The sequence below is a fragment of the Schistocerca piceifrons genome, chromosome 5 (genome assembly GCF_021461385.2).
Source record: "Schistocerca piceifrons isolate TAMUIC-IGC-003096 chromosome 5, iqSchPice1.1, whole genome shotgun sequence".
In the NCBI taxonomy this organism is placed as follows: Eukaryota; Metazoa; Arthropoda; class Insecta; order Orthoptera; family Acrididae; genus Schistocerca; species Schistocerca piceifrons.
Genome location: NC_060142.1, coordinates 424,917,260 through 424,937,054, shown reverse-complemented (window position 1 = coordinate 424,937,054; position 19,795 = coordinate 424,917,260). Strand labels below are relative to the sequence as shown.

At 41.0% G+C, this 19,795-nt stretch overlaps 1 protein-coding gene across 1 annotated transcript in view; it reads right to left on the bottom strand.

The window, feature by feature from the left end:
* LOC124798674 (insulin gene enhancer protein isl-1) overlaps positions 1 to 19,541 on the bottom strand; it is a 460,304-nt gene extending 440,763 nt beyond the window's left edge. Inside the window, exon 1 of the mRNA XM_047262173.1 lies at positions 19,437 to 19,541. Coding sequence (XP_047118129.1) covers positions 19,437 to 19,455 — 19 coding nt within the window. The 5' untranslated portion in view covers positions 19,456 to 19,541. The remainder of the gene's footprint in view (positions 1 to 19,436) is intronic.
* Positions 19,542 to 19,795: the final 254 nt, after the last annotated feature.

Here is a 19,795-nt window from a genome sequence, read left to right as displayed (position 1 = left end):
GCTTCGACAGGAGCGCTTTTCCGCTGGTTGAAATTCATGGTCGCACCACTATGACGAACAGAACAAAAATGCCACCTTGCTTCACATTTTCCTGGTAATACCATACACACTGAGCTTAAAACAGCGATCCCGATATGGCAAACGTTCAAACGAACATATATGTTATAGAAATTGCAGCGCATGAAGACATGTTACACCTCGATACCGTTATCTGAAGAAGACTCGAACGTTTACAGCTTACCGCGCGGTTCTAGGCGCTTCAGTCTGGAACCGCGTGACCGCTACGGTCGCAGGTTCGAATCCTGCCTCGGGCATGGATGTGTGTGATGTCCTTAGGTTAGTTAGGTTTAAGTAGTTCTAAGTTCTAGGGGACTGATGACCTCCGATGTTAAGTCCCATAGTGCTCAGAGCCATTTGAACCATTTGATGGCTGTACAGTGCTTAACAGTGTCCTTGAACAAACGGTATTTACCATGGGAAACGTAAAGCGCTGCCATAAGATATCAGAGGAAAGAGCGATTCAGAAAATATTTTATTGCCCACAAAAAAAGAACATTCTACAGTCACCGGTGACGCGTGCACATAAAGTGTCGTTACAACTACTACAACACGGAGTGCGCTTGTTTGGAACTGGCGTGATCGTTAGCACAGGTGGCAAATATATCCCAACAACTTATTTCATTCGCTATTAATACACGACGTGTTAGTCTACTAAAGTAACTAGTGAGGGTGTGAATGTAGAACTTTTAATGGCATAATCGACTGCGTCGTACACACGTTACACTGAAACGACGCCACTTGGTAAATCAATATTGCGTATCGCGTTCGCAATGCTCGTCATGAATGACGTTTCTGTTTTAACAGACATTCACGTTACTGTAAGTTCAAGAAACTACTAACACTATCTTAACACAATATTCTTTCAAGTCTGGAGAGGGATCAATCATCGCGCTTTGGAGGTCGGAAGGTGCATTTTGTCCTCATTCGCGTGAATCTATTTATAGTATTTTCTGTTTCCTATGTTGGGCATTTTTACGTCGATCGGGGAATTTCCAGTATCGGTTTGGTATATCTGTGCAGCTAATGATGACTACAGAATCGTACCGTCCTCTCATCTCTATATGAACATTCACTTTTGTTAAGATCATTTATATATACCATTTTTTGTGCTCACATGGTAAAAAACAATGTTTTTACGTATGAGAGAAAAGGCGGTAGCAGTTATCTAATATTTATTACAAACCAAATTTTTTATTTGGGCTGCTCCAAAATAAATGAAAAATCCGAAACATATTGGAGGCATGGTATCACTTTCACTGATTCTTTGTATTCCCAGAACACATCTTCAAATAAGCAAAAGCCGCTTTCCGAACTGCATGGGGAGTGGAAACAAAATCGGAGTTTCGTATCGTTTTCCATTCAATATTGCTGTTAATTTGCACAAATTACTTGTCGCGGAAGATTCGCAGATGCAACCGACGTAATGAAGGCTACCTCTTCTGTTTGTATCCCGAAAAAAATAAAAATTAGGTTGTGGGTAAACCTGAAGCACGTCACATCCATCGTGCTGAAGTTAACCACAGCGCTAGGAGCAACGCTCACTCGAGTGTTCGGATGAGCCGCCGCGCCGAATAGCCAATTTAAAAAATTGCGTTATTTAGTTAAGTGCTATGTCTCAGTCCGTGTGTTTCATTTACTCACGGAATAATTCGCAGAAACAGAAACGAAATTGCGTTTCCGTCGACAAAATCGAGAGTCCTTTTACTGGTACCGGAGTCGTTTTATTTAATCAAATCACTTACACCTATCGGATCCGCGGTTTTTAATAGACACTGAAGCTTCGTATGTATGTCATCACAATAATTTCCTGAAATAACTTTTTTCTTGTGAAGAAAATATAACATTACTACATTATTTATTTCAATAGTTATAACCCGACTAGCAAAGTATTACAGAATATCTTACCCCAGGCTCTAGTGACTAAGATCCGGCGCCACGATGTCAACTCTCTCTCTCTCTCTCTCTCTCTCTCTCTCTCTCTCTCTCTCTCTCTCTCTCTCAGTTAACCATCGGTAATGAGCTCTGTACCTTTTTTTCGGCGTTACTTAACGCTTTCGTTCCTATTCCATGGTCTGGAGGGCATCGCTCAGTAGCTCATACAGCAAGACACATCCTTATCCTTACTGTGCAATGTCACGTAAATGGGTAAATGCGGTTGCAAAAAAATAGACTAAAAGTTTTATTTCAGAAACGCAGTTATATTCCACTCTTTCAGCCACTCTGCGTCTAGTTATTTCTTTGCTCAACAGGTGAAGTAACCTCTTTTGTTTGGGTAAAACAGAGCTGCCTAGACGTGAACAGCTTACATTACCCGTAGTTGCATTGCTTCTCAACTAAAGCTCCCAGTGATGTTGGGCTATTGGCGTACCAGTATTTTTAAGGGCGGGACATTATTAGATAACGCTGAACTGTGTGCAGACAATATCAGCTGACGGTTTTCGTTTAGTAGCTCACACTTTTAAGACTACAGCTGAACAACTGGAAACAGTAGGGTAACTGTTCAGAGAAGAACTTCTCTGAGTTCGATCAAAAATGTGGTTATGTATTTCAGACATAGGTCACTGGTCTTACTCAGGAGGACGACTGTGAAGGTTCGTAAAATTAGAAGCCTGCCAATAACAATGTTTCCTCTCAAGAACCGTCCTGTGTACAAGTTGTTAAAAAAACTACTTGTTTCCGCCATAGTCTCTGCGATTTCCGTACTAAACCAAAATTTCTTAACAACTTTACTCTAGATTAGTAACTATTTCAACCGGAACTACATCGTGTGTATGTGTGTGTGTGTGTGTGTGTGTGTGTGTTTTGTACATACAAAATATACCGCTGATGCGCTAGGTGCTGAATTTTATTTAACTTCTTTTGGTTAGTAGACTGCGTCATTAAATATGATTTATGCGAAGGATGTAGGCACCTAGAACGTGTAGTACTCTGCTGTGTAACGAGTGAGAGACAACGAACCATGTTTATGTAAGCCAAGAATAATGCACATTTCGTACACATGCTGATTCAGAGATTAAACTATGAATGTTACATACGCATTATTCTGATATTATGGGCCCAGTATTGCACCAACTACAGATATATTTGAAAGCACTGGTGATAGGCTACATGCTAATTGTTTGTGTGTGACAACGAAAATTTATATTTTTGCATGAAACTGCTACTGAAAGAATGAAACCGGACATACAACCACTGACTTATGCATTTTTTTCTCTTTTACCGGGCAACAAACTGCACGACCGAACACTCCATTCTGATCCAACGAGGTGATGTAGCTGTAAAACAGATTTTAATCTGAAGAAGACGACTATCTTCATCTCTATGAAAAGATTCTTTTTTCGTTTTCGATGTTTTCTCTAAATACCTTCAGGTGGGTGCCAGCGAGGCCTACTCATAAAGGAAGCCCATGCGTTTCTAGTGTTTTCCCAAATTCTGAAAGCGCAGACTGAGAACTAGACGGGATAAACGCTTTGGAGAAGAAGAAGAAAAGGGTAAGTTCTTAGCTATGCCACAGTTCAAGTACTGAGTCACCTTTAATGACTACAATATAAACGATCCTATGAAAAAGAAAAATGAAAAAACGAGAGCGAAGGAAACAAATCATTTCTAGCCCAATATTTCTCGCTAAGCTGAATTCGTGACAGTCACTCTAAAACTAATACTGCCAACTATACTTCATGTAACAACTGTTACAGAAAGTATGAATAATTTATGTGTAAACATTTCGCTCAAGACAGGGTGCTTCAGTTCATCTGCACCTGTCACATGAATGGGCTGAAGTAGTTTCGCTACTCTTTCAGCATCTCGTGTAATTTTATATACGAAAATTTAGTTCCTCTTCAAAAATGGGAACTCATAGGAAGCTGTGATTAATGCTTCATTTATTCCCAAATATATTTGGCCGCAACCACTGTAACTGCGTTCTACATTCCTCCAATTTTCTATCAGTCAGTGACAGCAGTCTTGAGTAATGCGTATTGTGAACGTTGCGAAGTCAATCTTGTGATGTCGGGCGTCCCATCAACTGTTCTTAGTGGGGATAGCAAACTCATACTGCCTGAAAGTGACCCTGATGCTTCTAAAAACACCTAGCACGTAAAGTATTTGGCATTTACATGACAGCTTCAACAACCCGTCCCTGAGGGGAGTTTTCTCGATTGTAACATCACTGCAGAGTCCTAAAGATGAAGATAGTATATATGCTAAGTCTCTAATTTAGTTATCGGTTTCCTGGAGTTCGCATATTCCACATACTCTTCGAACTATATGGAGAAGACTTTATACCATTTGACATATGACGTAGCGCTTTCCGTTGTCGCTGTCGCGCCTACTACGGGATATATTCATGGCGATGTAAACACTATCATACGCAGGTTCATGTAACAAGCTGCAGTTCTAGACAGATTCCTTACGTTATCTATAAAGCATTACTCCTTTAGTATCACACATCAGACATTGTCGTCTTTATGGAGTAAATCAAACTGTAATTTTTCGTTAAATAACTATATGATTTAATATTGTGAATGTTCACTAAATACACGTCTGTAATCGTAAGCATTTTGGTTAAACCGGTAAACAGTTGGCTTGTCTTTCTTGTTTTTGAACTCTAAGGATTAGCTGTCCATATTTCGCTTTGAATGTCAAACCACACACATTTCCTACATTGTGAAATATTACGCCTTTATTCCACGATATGTTTCGAGGATTTAAATCTGTTCAAATTTATGTAACCAGACGGGTTTGTTTTATTTCGCCGGTATATAAATCCTGCTACATTTGCTATCTATCTTTACGTTTGAGAAACGTTTCATTTCGTTTAATCAGGAGAACTTTGAATGATTTGTAAGATTATTTTTCAGCACATCAATTGGAGCACTCGACTGTTTTCTATTTAAATGAGAATCATACATTGTAATAAAAGTTACAACTAAAGAGTTCGTAACTTCTTGATAGTTACTGCTGCATCTAGTCTGATCACAAGACGAAATGCAGTTCTTGACCGTTTGATTATTCGTCTTCGTGGGGGAAACTAAGATATGAGTAAATAGTGGAGGAATGGTGTGTGCATTATCAAATTACTTCTGAAGCCCTTTCGTTTTTACAATTTGTTACTATGGCCGTACAATGAATCCTTGCTTAATTTAACGGTACCTACTAATCATATCTGTAGAGTTCATTTTTTTTTTGTAAACAAGCATCAAACATTTAACCCTGTTAGTACATTGTAGCGGCAATAGAACAGAGGTCCATAAAGGAATGGCCAGTGCAGCAGACAAAGGAAATAATACGCTTAACAAAGAAGTGCTTGCACGTTCGTTGTATTCATCGGAATGGCCCATGGTGCATTCTTTTTGTTTACAAACAGAAGAAAAGACTGGGATGGGGAAGAACCACAGTAAATAATGAAGCTTAAACGGAGACATATGTTCATTTTCACATCAGCGCAAAATTTGATTTTACTAAGAGAATTAATACAGTGAAATAAGAAGAAATAAATGTATTAATTTACACTGGGACAATGTAAAAAAAATAAAAAAGTAAAAAGGAAAACGTCTAAGGCGCTGCAGTCATGGACTGTGCGGCTGGTCCCGGCAGAGGTTCGAGTCCTCCCTCGGGCATGTGTGTGTGTGTGTGTGTGTGTGTGTGTGTGTGTGTGTGTCCTTAGGATAATTTAGGTTAAGTAGTGTGTAAGCTTAGGGACTGATGACCTTAGCAGTTAAGTCCCACAAGTTTTCACACACATTTTTAAAAAGGAAAACTTTTCAAGCAATCGTCTTAGAATTACACGGAATAAATTTCTGCGGCCGGTATAAAGAGATGTCGATCTCTCTCTATTTTATTTGTTTATTTTTTGTGGTTATGTATCGCACAAGGACGTAAACCGTAGTTCAGCTTGATCTACAGAATATTGTCATTTATGTAGGTATTTTTAGTAAACTTGTGTGAGGTTTGTTCAAATGGATAAACTATAATACGTTGCCTTTACAGACATGCACGCCTATACCCGTTCAGCCCCTTCAGCCTACTAGTGAAATGTTGAAAGTAAAGGAGCAGATCCCTTGTAAACCTTTGTCAACTGTAGCTGAATTTCCGGAGGCGACAAAGCGTCGTCAATTTTCAAAAATTATGAAATCTGTGGGCGCGTTCAAACGTATAGTTTTCTTGCAGAGAATCCAAGTGAAAGATCTCAATATTGTAACTATATATTAAACGTATGTGAAGTAGTTCACGCTGTATACATAATGGAAGAAAGAGTGAGGCAAATTATACGTGAAGAATTAGCTATGAAAATTTTGATTGACATGGGTGCTGCATTCGTCGAACGTTAAATGCTGACCAAACGCAAAGGTGTGAACGAATAGCTCAGTAACACTGTACAGCTTCTAAAAACAACTAATGAAATTTGTCAGTGTAAACAAGGTACGGATGTATCATGTAATCCCAGGAATAAACATTAAATCCATTTACAAAAAAGATGAAATTCAACGTATGTACTGCAGTGGACAGTGATGTTCTCGGTTACCCTGTGAAGAGCAAGGAAATGGTAAATAATACCTTAAGTCTTCTGGACGAACTGAAGGAAATGGAAGCGCGGCGAAGGGAATTAGATTACAAAATAAAAATATCAGGAAAACTGTTGGATTTCAACTGTCAATTACTGCTCCAGCCACCATATCTGTTACGATGTTACTTCCGTCTCCTCTCACACGTAAAGAATTCTGTGCCTGAAAAGCATTTTGTATCCAGCGGAAACATTATGGCCACAATTGAGCTTCCAGTACCTTACAATACGAATGGAATCTGTTTAGATGAAAAGAACGCGGTGATCTAAATGGGAGTATTTAGTATAAGCAATGCTTTCCTTTTTTCTTTAACATAAGGTCTTCCATAGGCAGACGGACAAATTGTTTCTTTGCTCACGTCAGTGCTTTGGACAACGAGAGAAGATAAATACGGAGCTATGCAGTGATGCGCGTCATCGACTTATGTCGTCACAAACAAATACGCTTCTGCATGCACTAGGTTTTCATTTTCTGCCTGTGGCATACTGGCCCAGAATAAAATTATAAACAGGCCCCAATCTACGTTGCTGATCAAGGTTTTCAAGAGGTTTCTGTTAGTCGTAAATCAAATACTGAAAATGTAGATCACGTCCCACATATTCGCAATTGTTTCCTCCCACATGTTTGCTTTGCAATTGTTGCAGCATCTGCCATTACAAACTCGCCTGGTACTTAGCTGAAAATTATTTCGCTTTAGAATAGATTATTACTCGAACAGCTTCCTCTCCAAAGTGAATATAATGTATAAAAAAAACATTTAAGGTACACAAACACACAGATGTGTTAATAATTCTATCCGGGACATTTTCTAGAAACTAACAACTGCTAATTTCCAGTTACGTCTGTAGTTTCCAGGAGGTCTTCTTTGGTTGCAGAATAAATTACGGAGCTGGTAAAACTCCAAATATTCCCGAACTGGAACCCCGCTGTTCCATTCTCAGTGTAACATCTCCATCGTTTTCCGTTCTCCATCGCGTGTTGACGATACATTCGTGTTTTTAACAAAAACTGCCGGCTGAAATAATGTTTGCCACTCATGAGACGGAGTGCGCATCTGTGCCTACTTTTAGTGTGTAGAGCAGGGTTTCCCAGACTGGTGTTCCACAGGATCTGAATGAGTGCTCCGCCAAAAACTACTATTAACGTGGCGTTTTTTTTTTTCATTTTGACGTTACTGATCTTCAAAAATTTTGTTATAATATCTGTCTTATTAGTTATGATTTCAAATTGAAGCAACCACTGAATAAAACGAATTTATCATTTTTTAAAGTTTAGTAATCTTCAAAATAAACAAGTTGTTGCATCAGAGTACAGAGGAAAGGTTTCGGAACCGCTGGTGCAGAGAGCGAGTGTGTAACGAGAATTCTGATCCACCATTACCAAAAGCATACGCAAAAGAACGGAGGGTATCATTGCAGTAATTGAATGAAGGAGCTGTCCTAAAGACTATAATTATGAAAGAACCTATAAACGAAATAAGAAGTTTTGCATACCTCATACTCAAACATACTGTGCGGGTCTGCCAGAAGAAAATAAAAAAGATCAAGGTATATTTAATAGTATATTTTCTATTTTACGCACAATTATAATAAATACTGTTCGAAGCTGAGTTTTTAGGTTCTGTGCCAACTACGCAGTAAAATTGTTTTTATAAGATAGACCCTATATTTAATCGCCCTTCCATTACGAGTCATAAACAATAATTCAGCATTATGCGAGGAGTGCATTTTACATCAACTTGTCCTTAAATGGCTGCATATGACGCGGCTCTACGGCCTCACAGCGGGACAACGAAAGAAACAGCAGTCAAGGATTAGGTGTTAGGCCTGTTCCGACTCCTGCCTACAACGCAGTACGAAGAGCGATGTATGATCGTGGTCAGTATGTCGCCAATCCTTTCAACCGTTAGTGCCAGTATACGAATCCTGATGATGCTGCAGTATTTTGACCTAGTAGATAGTGTCGGAAGTTTCATGCGGCTTTTCGCGGATGATACTGTAGTATACAGAATAGTTGCAGCATTAGAAAATTGCAGCGAAATGCAGGAAGATCTGCAGCGGATAGGCACTTGGTGCAGGGAGTGGCAACTGACCCTTAACATAGACAAATGTAATGTATTGCGAATACATAGAAAGAAGGATCCTTTATTGTATGATTATATGATAGCGAAACAAACACTGGTAGCAGTTACTTCTGTAAAATATCTGGGAGTGTGCGTGCTAAACGATTTGAAGTGGAATGATCACATCAAATTAATTGTTGGTAAGGCAGGTGCCAGGTTGAGATTCATTGGGAGAGTCCTTAGAAAATGTAGTCCATCAACAAAGGAGGTGGCTTACAGAACACTCGTTCGACCTATACTCCAGTATTGCTCATCAATGTCGGATCCGTACCAGGTCGGGTTGAAAGAGGAGATAGAGAAGATCCAAAGAAGAGCCGCGCGTTTCGTCACAGGGTTATTTGGTAAGCGTGATAGCGTTACGGAATTGTTTAGCAAACTCAAGTGGCAGACTCTGCAAGAGAGGCGCTCTGCATCGCGGTGTAGCTTGCTGTCCAGGTTTCGAGAGGGTGCGTTTCTGGATGAGGTATCGAATATATTGCTTCCCCCTACTTATACCTCCCGAGGAGATCACGAATGTAAAATTAGAGATATTCGAGCGCGCACAGAGGCTTTCCGGCAGTCGTTCTTCCCGCGAAGCATACGCGACCGGAATAGGAAAGGGAGGTAATGACAGTGGCACGTAAAGTGCCCTCCGCCACACACCGTTGGGTGGCTTGCGGAGTAGAAATGTAGATGTAGATCTTAACCCAAGCAGCTCCTCATTTGGCCTCACGAGGCTGAGTGACCTCGTTACACATCTTCATGTTCCAGTAAAAAACCTAAGGGCATTCCGGAAAGTGAACATAGACAATTCCACATCGAAGGCGCGACGCTAACCATGGGACTACGGAGGCGACCCATGAAGAAGAAGAAGAAGAAGAAGAAGAAAAATGCGCAGTGATGTATACAGACACGCCTTTTCATTGCGGTGGTGTAGGGAATAGTTGGGTTAGGAAGGAAAGGGCAGCATGCTAGGCGGCGTAGTGATGCAGGCAGAGGGTCGCCAGCCAGAGACGGTCGTGCCTAAGTGTCTAGCTGCCGGGGGAGGCGCGCAGACACGAAAAACAGTTTAGCGCGCGCCCCGGCGCTCCCGGTTGATCCCACGGGATCATCCCGAGGCTCATCCGCGGCCGCTCCCGTAACAGCGCCGCAGGCACGGCTGGGGCACGTCCCAGCTACCGCTGCGAGGGCGACGCGTAACGCGCAGCGCGTACCTCGCTCCTGGGAGACAAAGGCCCCTAAACGGCGCTGCTGTTCTACCACTCTGCCAGCAAAACTGCGCAGCCACTGAATCAGTCTACCGAACGGCTAACTGTGGGAACACCACGTTGAAGTACTGAAAGGTGGCTACACTGAGTCACATCGCCAGAGATTGCGCCAGAGATTATTATTCGCCGCCTCCACTGGCAGTAGTAGTTCAGAGGTTGTCGTGGCCAGTACTTGTTGAGAGGATGTCGAGAGCAGTACTTGAGAGCATGTCGTGTGCAGTTGTTGTTCTATTGGGCGAGACAGTAGATGCTGTTCGGTTGGTGTAATGTATAGATGGAAGATGTTGCAATGATCACAGTCTATTTTTCGTCAATATATATGGAGGTAAAAAAAAAATTATTTCATATTTCCTTAATGACAATGCCTCTTGGTCACAGGCTCAGTCAACAAATCATCTGGCTCGTGTTCATGTATTAGACTCGTAATTCTGGTTTCTATGTGCAATTATAGTATTTCTGGTTTTTCTATTAGTTCATTGTAAATGGTGTTTAAAATATCTTGTCGTATTGAGGAAGAACCGTGCCAGATACATGTGCGTTGAATCACACTACCACACACAGAACAGTTACACTTGCGCTTTGTTGTTTCGCAGCTTTTATAGTTGCAGGGGACTTAATCAATCAACTGTGTTAACGTAAATTTCCTTTCATTCTTTATTGTTGTTTTATGCAGTCATATTGCGTACTAATACTAGTCAGGGCCAACCGGTTACGAGACTTCGTAACCGGATACACAGCTACTAAAATTATTTTTATTTTATAATTAAGCCTCCATGCAGTACATATCGGCACCCATCCCCTGTCCGCCAGCGTGGGAGATCCGGGTACCTACGACACCGACGAACATACTCAGTTCTTGAACTTGTAGCGCTTAGACATAGCCATGCAACAGAATCCTAAGGGAGGACGATTATGGTCTAACTTCCTGTCGACAACGAGGTCATTAGAGACGGAGCAGAAGCTCAGATCAGAAAAGGAAATCGGCCAGGCCTTTAAGCGATTTAGGAACACTTTCTTTTTCACTAGCTCCTTGCTTTTTATGACCCACCGTCTAATTTCTTATGGTGGGTCGTATGTTGTCACTTAGCCGCTTTTTTTTTTTTTAAGGAACAGCATGAGAAAGGTGTAACTCTCACTGGCCAGATGATATGAACCGTCGCCCTCTCGAAAGAGAGTCCAGTGTTTTAACCGCTGAGCCACCTAGCCAGGTCAAAAGAATCTGAGTTTCATCTATTCCTGATGCAACAATACACATGAGTCAACATTTCGAGGAAATGTGCTACTATTTCCGCAATAATAATTACATTCCGGGTGAAATTGTGAGAACTGGGATCCACCTATTATCCAAATAACAATTATTTATAAATCTTCGTATATCCATAATTGAAACGGACGACTTGGGACGTCAGCTAGTATAATATATGTTAAAAAAATGACGAATTTCCTCCAGCTGTATTAAGGTGTTGGTTTTATTGGCAACTAGTTTCGATGTTGTTACATCATCATCTTCAGGCCCATACTTTTTGACAGCAACCGTATGTGTCTAACACTAGTAGTCAGTGGTGAGACAGGCGTGTTCCATGCGGAAGGCAGGTAGTAACTCATACCAGCCTTCCGCATGGAACACGCCTATCTCACCACTGACTACTAGTGTTAGACACATACGGTTGCTGTCAAAAAGTATGGGCCTGAAGATGATGATGTAACAACATCGAAACTAGTTGCCAATAAAATATAGCTGGAGGAATTTCGTCATTTTTAACATATATTATTTATAAATGTCGATACATGTTTCCCCAACTTTGGGCCATCGGGAGTGGGTGGTTTTATTCAGTGCTCTAAAATGCGAACTTAGTATCCCACGAATATAATATTAGTGATTCACAATTGGAATCTGTAAACACATGCAAGTATTGGATGTAACGCTTAGTAGGGGCATTAAGTGCGATGACCACATAAGCTCATTCGTGGGTAAAGCGGGTAGTATAGACTTAGGTTTATTTGTACAGTACTGAGAAAATGCAATCAGTCTAGAAAGCACGTTGCTAATAAATCACTCGTGCGACCCGTCCTAGAATATTGCTCAAGTATGTGGGACCTGTGCCAAAGAGGACTACCAGGGGATATCGAAAGTATACACAGAAGAGCAGCACATATCGTCACACATCTGCTTCACCCACGGCAAAGTGCCACTGTGATGTTGAAAGAACTGAACAGGCACATTCCTTAAGATAGCTATAAACTATCCCGAGAAAGTCTACTGTGAAGGTTTCAAGATCCGGCTTGAAACTATTACTAGGAATATATTGCAACTCCCTACATATTGCTCCCAGAGGGATCGCGAGGATAACATCACATTAATTACACCACGCACAGAGGCATTTAAACAATCATTTTTCATGCGCTTCGCACGTGAATGGAACGCGAAAAAACCGTAAGTTCTAGCACAGTGGGACGCACCCTCTTCCACGCACGTCACAGTGGTTCGCAGAGTGTAGGTATACATGATTTAAATGCCAATTATTCCAACTAAATTAGTCCATAAAACGGTACAAGAAAGTCGTCGAAGTGGCGTCCAATCGAAAGACTTCGACCAGGCCATGACGCCACGTGAAGTAACAATGATAATAATAATAATAATAATAATAATAATAACAATTATTATTATTATTATAGTAGTTAAAACATTACAGAACTGAATGAAGTACCCACTGATGACGGACAGAGTTACTAAGGCATGTTTGAGTATTTATGAACAACAGTTTTACGCATGAAAGGCGAATCTGACATTCCATAATTTAGCCTGGAAATAGGGCTGTTGCTACGGCTTCAAAACAGAGATGATTATTCCGGACAAAAGCGTGCGCCACTGGGGATACCCGCAAAATAACTACTGAACGGTTGAAATTACAAAGACAGAGACAATATTAAGTTTTTCGCGTATTTCTTTAGCATGCGATAGATAATTATTATCAACGTTTTAGTGCACTATTACTACCCACTGGGGAACGAGTAGCACAATACTGGCTTCAGTGCGTTGTGTTCTGGGGAGTGTAGACGCATCAACATCTGAAAAGGCATTCTTCCACGTTTTCACACGCGCTACACATGTATCCAGTGTCCATCGTACCACCCGTTGCCTTATATCTGCGTCATTCCTGTGTCATTTGCAGTTAACCAGGTGACGTTCGCTATTAGATACACGTGTCACTAAACAGCTTGATCACATACAACGGAACTCTTAATACACTGAGAATTATAGCACATGAACGTGACTGAACACTATGGAGAATCAGCGTACATTTGATAAGTGAAGTAGGCCTTTATGACTAACCCTAAATGGTATACAATATGTAACGACAATTTGTAACACGCCTTGAGTTCATTTCCCAATGTTGCGAAACGTTCCGTAAAAAATTTCACAAAATCTGTTTGATTAACTAGGCCATGACAAAAAGCTGTAGCTTACGTAACATATCAAATACATGATGCATTACTATATGATGACGATTGGCCTACAAGTCTTTACTCAATCTAATGTAAACTACGAGTTCCGACTTTATCAGACGATAATTTACGCCAGATCTGTAAGCACGCAAGTTGGGTGTTGCTACAGTCGTGCTTATTTCTTAGAAATAGCCTTTCAGCTATTTATTCCATAGTCTGGGGTGAAATGACTAGCGTCGACAAGGATAGTGTTACTAAACAAAGACAATCATAAATAAAAAGTACTAAAATGTGGCTCTACTACTGTTTAATTCTTTCCGCCCAAAATCTTTTCTCTTAAGTCCGAAGGAATTTGCCACAACGAGATATTTTAACAAGTGTTACATACAAAAAAAATAATCGCATTTACCCTTAAATTATCCATTTTTGCCGAGTGTACCTAGCAAACTGCGATTCAAATACAGATGAATTAAAGTACCACCACCTCATAATAAGTTAACGCGGCTCATCTGCGATGGTTAGTAGAAACATTTTTGATGTGCGACAACTAGTTAAATGGTCTCAAGATGATGTAGCCCGGGATTGCTATGAGAGACTACGCACTTAGTAACATATGATTTTGTAATGCTTAGTTTTATTACATTTTAGTGTCCGAGTACTTGGAATAGCACAGAAGGGCGAACAAAATTTCTTTTTGTAAATAAATCAGTACCAACGGAACAAAACACATTTTGTTTGCTTTTCACACCAAAAAAATTTTAATAGTCCTACCACGAAGCGACATAAGAACTGACGAAAACGAGCTGTAGTCATAGCAGTGACAAGCGGGCCGTTGAAATCTATCTTAACAATAACACAACAGCACGTTTTCAGAATCACATTTGATTGGATTTTTTCATCTCTGAAGAGATATAAGTACACTGTTAGTTCACCGGATAACTGTGCTCAGAGAGGGTAAAACGGTCACAGAAAAGGAAACGGACACCTTTTTGTATTAACAAGAATTAAGATTCCGCCTGTTTCTCAGCACCATTGTCTGTGCGAAACCAAGAATTACCACCAAGTAGCATGGAAATTAATTTTAGATGTGAGATTTTAGTGAGAGATACATATTTTTTTCGCGTCATCCGCTACTATACAGAGATACAAGATGTTCCCAGGACAACAGTCTCGCTAAATCATTAAACACATTTTGAAAAATTTACGTCTGTATACGTTAACCTTCCAAGTAACGAGATTTTCCTTAATGTAGCCTATACCAAATGAAATTAATAAAAAACGCTACTTCAAAGAGTCGTCAGATTATTTCTGATTAGTACCTTTACCACGTTACGAATATGCCTAAATGTGTACTGAACCCTAAGTAACCTACCGTTCGTTAGAAAGTGTAAAATTATCCCACAAACAACATACTCGAGAGAAAAGATTAAGTAGTCAGATCTTTGCACCTCCACAGCGTTTACACCTATTTCCAAGACTACTGATACTTGCAAGACATCGTTTACAGCTCTTAAAATTTCAACTAGCAGGCTCCTTGCACACGCTCTCTAGTGTGTCGCGTAGTGCTTCAGAGGCGGACACATCAGAAGAGTTGCAATGTTTTACTGGCAGACAAGTAGTTACATTTCACACCCGAACCGTCTTTAACGTAGAAGATATACTGCTCTTCAGACGCCATCACGAAAACTAACAACTATTTTGCGTAGTACTGGGATGTCAATTTGTGGAGCTCGGCAGCGTTGCCGCAACATTTTTTTAGCCTCACCCTACCTGCAAATCATAGCCGTCGGATGACGGAAAAATGTCGCATGAAAAAGAGCTTATTAACTACACCACAAAAAATTCTCAACACTATCGTAGTAATACATTAGAATTGCACAGTACATACGCAAAATAAATAAAGACCTCACCGTGTTTTGTGAATTGTCACGAGGAGATACCCCTGAGCAATTGACGCCGTTCTAGTAACGAAAATGCCAATTTGGTATTCATCCTTACGGAACCTACCGTTTTCCCTATAATTATTAGCAGTTCGATGATATTGATGCGTTTCACTTAGGGCTCTATATGAGTAGCTCGGCGTGGGGTAACGATATGATAAAGAAGTTGCCTTATGAAGGGAGTACTACCTAGGATGATTCAGGAAAATTCACAACGAACTTACAGTAGACAGGTCCGCTTAGGCGCTGTTACATTTTCTCGGTGATGAGTCTGCCTCTGTCATTCGCTCCTTTTCTGCCACGACATTCGCCCGAATATTGCCTTTGATGCTAGATGCTGAAAACACAAACCCTACTGTATTCCTTCACTCATTACTTAGATATTGCTCGAAATTATTAATGTAACCAGCATGTAGCGTTGTATTATTCGTCGAACTGACAAATCTATATGGTTCCCATATATTTTGTAAAGTATTGTTGCATAATTTACAGACGAAGCCTTAACACATATTTCAAATAGCAATATAGCACTCTTCACGAGAATGCTTATTAAGAAGGAAGGAAGTGCAGTTGAAATGTTAGACACAATACCATAAAGGCTACGTGAGAGGTGGTGGTGATGTCACATACCAGTAGGGTAGAAAAAAGTGCTTTTTTGCGATGTCATAGGTGTACTGGCAAAAAAAAAAAAAAAAAAAAAAAAAAAATGCGCATGGATACACGACGCAGCGTTTATACGAAAGGGACTACATTGCAGAGAAGATTAAGCGCTGAAGATAAGGCGCTGTAAAACGTGTGAATAAAATTACTTTGGGCGAAATCATTTAAAACATAAATGAAGTGAGAAATACTACAAATTACTGAAGTGGACAATGAGAAGAATACGTACGTCCACATTAGCTGGAGATGCCTGGTTTGCAGACTAATCCAATAAAGTCACTTCGTATTGTTACCCTGAATGGTCTATTGCCCAGCACCGAAATGAAATTGACTGTGAGGAAATTACTGAATGGAAACAGGCAGCGCACAATAGCACATATTAAAGCTGTTTCCGCACTGAACATGCAAAACAAACCTATTCCTCGATGTTGACTTTACGACCAGAAGATAATGACCCACTCGTTCCTCAATTACAGTAAAGACTTATCAACTCCATATCTGGGATACGGTGCCATTCACGATAAGAAATTAGTTCTCTGTAAATTATAATGCCACAGAAAGAATGAATCTTTAATTAAATTAGAAGACTGTGAAGGAAATTCACCCTACGTTAAAATTTGAGATGGCTAGGAAAAGTATTGTAAGAACATCAGTTTCTGAAAAAATTGACAGACGTAAGTTTAGCAACTTGTGCCAAATTTTGCTCACAAATTGTACCTAACAAACCTGCTTAAACCTTTAATTCCTTGGCAATAATATTACGTTTAGGCAAGTAAACCTAGCGTAAACGTGCGACAAGTGTCAAATAGCCTCGAACGTAAGCTTTCGTAGACTCCAATAGAACTATATTTCGATCCACGAAGAATAACCTATTAGCTCATCGATCAAACGCATAAATCTTCCCCGTATAGCTAGTTAGGCGTAAACAGCAAGGAACTAAGGCGTACGCGAAAGGGAAAAAAGTCATCTTACTTTCCTTTAGAGACTAATCAAGATACAGACATGCCTCACCTTAACTATTCACGGAGAAAGTGACTTCACCACTGTGTCATTTAAACTGTCAGTGGTTGTAGCTGCTAGTTACTGATACTTATATCACTCGCCTCGCTTATAAAGTTATTCTTCATTAAATCTAATTAAAAATAAATGTACGGTCCCAGTATAATTAAGTGCTTATGTAAGCCCTCATTTAGTATTACACTATAAACAAAAACTAAAAAAAGGCAAACTTGACGAGTGTTGGAAACATTATTGACAGGAATGTAACGAGGCACCAACAAAAGCAAGCGAAAGAAACTGAAAGCTGCTCGTCTACTAACGAATTGCTAACGTCCCCGGAACTAAAGACCAGAAAAAATTTTGAGAAAATAATCCTACGCCTGCGACAAGCCACCAATTACAAAATTTAATTTGCAGACGAATTGCAGTCTAGACGCCGCTAAAAACTCTCACCTCCATTTGATACCTATTGCTTATATGAACAAGAAAGTTTGTATCTAACCGCAATGTACTTCCTCGGAGATATCTGGCAGTGGTAGTGCTGCCTGTATATTCCACAAGAAACCTACGTCTGTTCTGTACCGCTAGTCATGCGGTTCAACTGCCAGTGCTACCGGTATCATCACGGTAAATTTAGAAGAATATAGAAATCTATTTGAACTTGCCCTCTGACAGACTCTGCATGGATGCCAGGAAGTGTAGGCTATCCACAAGTACTTCCTAGTGATCAACAACAATGGAAAAATAGGAAAGGCTAGTAAATATTGAGCGCCTCCTTTGAAAGAGGCAATGCGAATGAAACTATATCTGGAACATCTACAACGAAAGGGCACTGACTTCAGAAAATCAACATGAAATGAAGATACAGCAAACGTAATTCAGCTTAGCGTTCTTCCTGATTGTAGATCATGAAATAATGGAGAAAACGATATCCCAACGTTTCTACCACTAATGGAAGTCGACGTCCTCAGAGTCATAATGAGACGCAGTCTACAAACGAAAGGAATTTTGTGGAGAAACGAAAGCCTACCGACATACAACGGAACCACTGATATTTTCAATACAGCGCAAGTATCCAAATCGTTAAACACCACGAATTATATTCAATACTCTCTGACAATGGGTGCTTTATAAACCAGTTCTCTGCTAAATACAGAGGACTTAGAAATTGTAAAAGATGTGGTTACTGACTATAAAACGGATTTCCAAAATCTCAATGTTAATACGTGAAAAGATCCGCTGATACTGCATTACCTGAGGAACTTCCTGGTCAGCCATTGCCAGGTTTCAATCAGCGAAAAGGTAAATCGGAGGAAAGAAGCAGATGTAGAAAAAATTATCACAGAAAGAATCCTACAGGCGTATGAAACACATTATCCTGTGGAGGCAACATGACAGACCTGTTTACACTTAACATGTAGCTTTGTTTACTTTCACCTCTCTCGTATGGAAGATCAAACATTGCATAATAAGGGCAACCGCATCGTATAGAGAATCTTTATAATTTTTGGCGTTAGGCACCACACAAAGACTAGACGCTCAATCATGACAAAGTCATCTGAAGCGGTCGTACAAAATCACAAATCTCTCATCAAGATTAGGCACTTCAGGCGAACATTGATGTACACCTAAGAACGTATGCCTTAAGCGAGTACCAACAGTGTGAAAGACAGTTGACGAAGCACTTCCCTTCCTTCCTGACGAATTTATCGAAGTAGGGTGTGCGAGGTAAATAAACAAATGAGGAAAAACTACAACTACACACGACACAAAAGACCTCTGAATCACGGGGTAACATATTACGTGCACGAAATTTAAGGACAGAAGGAACAGTCTACAAATAGACTGGATGGCTTTCAGAAAGAAGACGCCCAATAGCCAATCGTAAAACGAAGCACTTGATCTCTGAAGACGCCCAATTGTAGTGAACTGGGTATCGACGGAAAATCGACATTTTCCACTGACATACGCACCATCTGTACGCAGGAAAAACATATCTCTCAGCGTTGAACACAGGATCCACATAACAATATTTTTCTGACTTTGATTATGTATTCTGCCGTCATATTTGTTTACAAAACAGTCCAGGGATGTACTGCCGGTTCTCGGTGTTACTTGCCGGAATATTGTGACCGCTGCAGCACTCCCCTGGATCGATCTATCAACACACTGTGAGAAGGTAAGGAAAACCACATCACGTACTTCTAAGGGAAGATTATGTTGACAAGCTTGCCTGCCGAAGTATTGTACCCGTTGGAGACCGATAACCAGGTGTACACCCATTGGTTTTTTCCCCATTTTTGTGGTCCTGAGGTGTTCTTGCACACCCCTGTCCTGCCATTTCGTCACGCAGCGCCTGCCGAGGCACAGATACTGGAGAGAAAGTGGCGGTACTCACTCTGCGGCTGCTCAGCCATGTCGAGCTGCTCCGCCTTCACCGGCGAGATCTTGATCGCGCGCGGGGGCGCCAGGTTTACGACGACGGCGGGGCTGGGACTGCAAGCTCCGCCGCACGCGCGCCCCCAGCACCAGCCGCCGCAGTTGGCCGACGCCGCGGCCGCCGTCACGCGCTCCACCGCTGCCACAGCCGGGGTCTGCCGCCCAGGAGTCGAAACGAAGCGCCCTTCCGCGAGCTCGCTCGGGCACGTCCGTCTGCCACAACGCACCGGGCCACACTGGCGGCGAGCGCCGCGCTAGGGCGCCGCCGCTCCCCCACCACCGACGGCGCGCGCCCGCGCATGCGCACAGCAGCGCGGC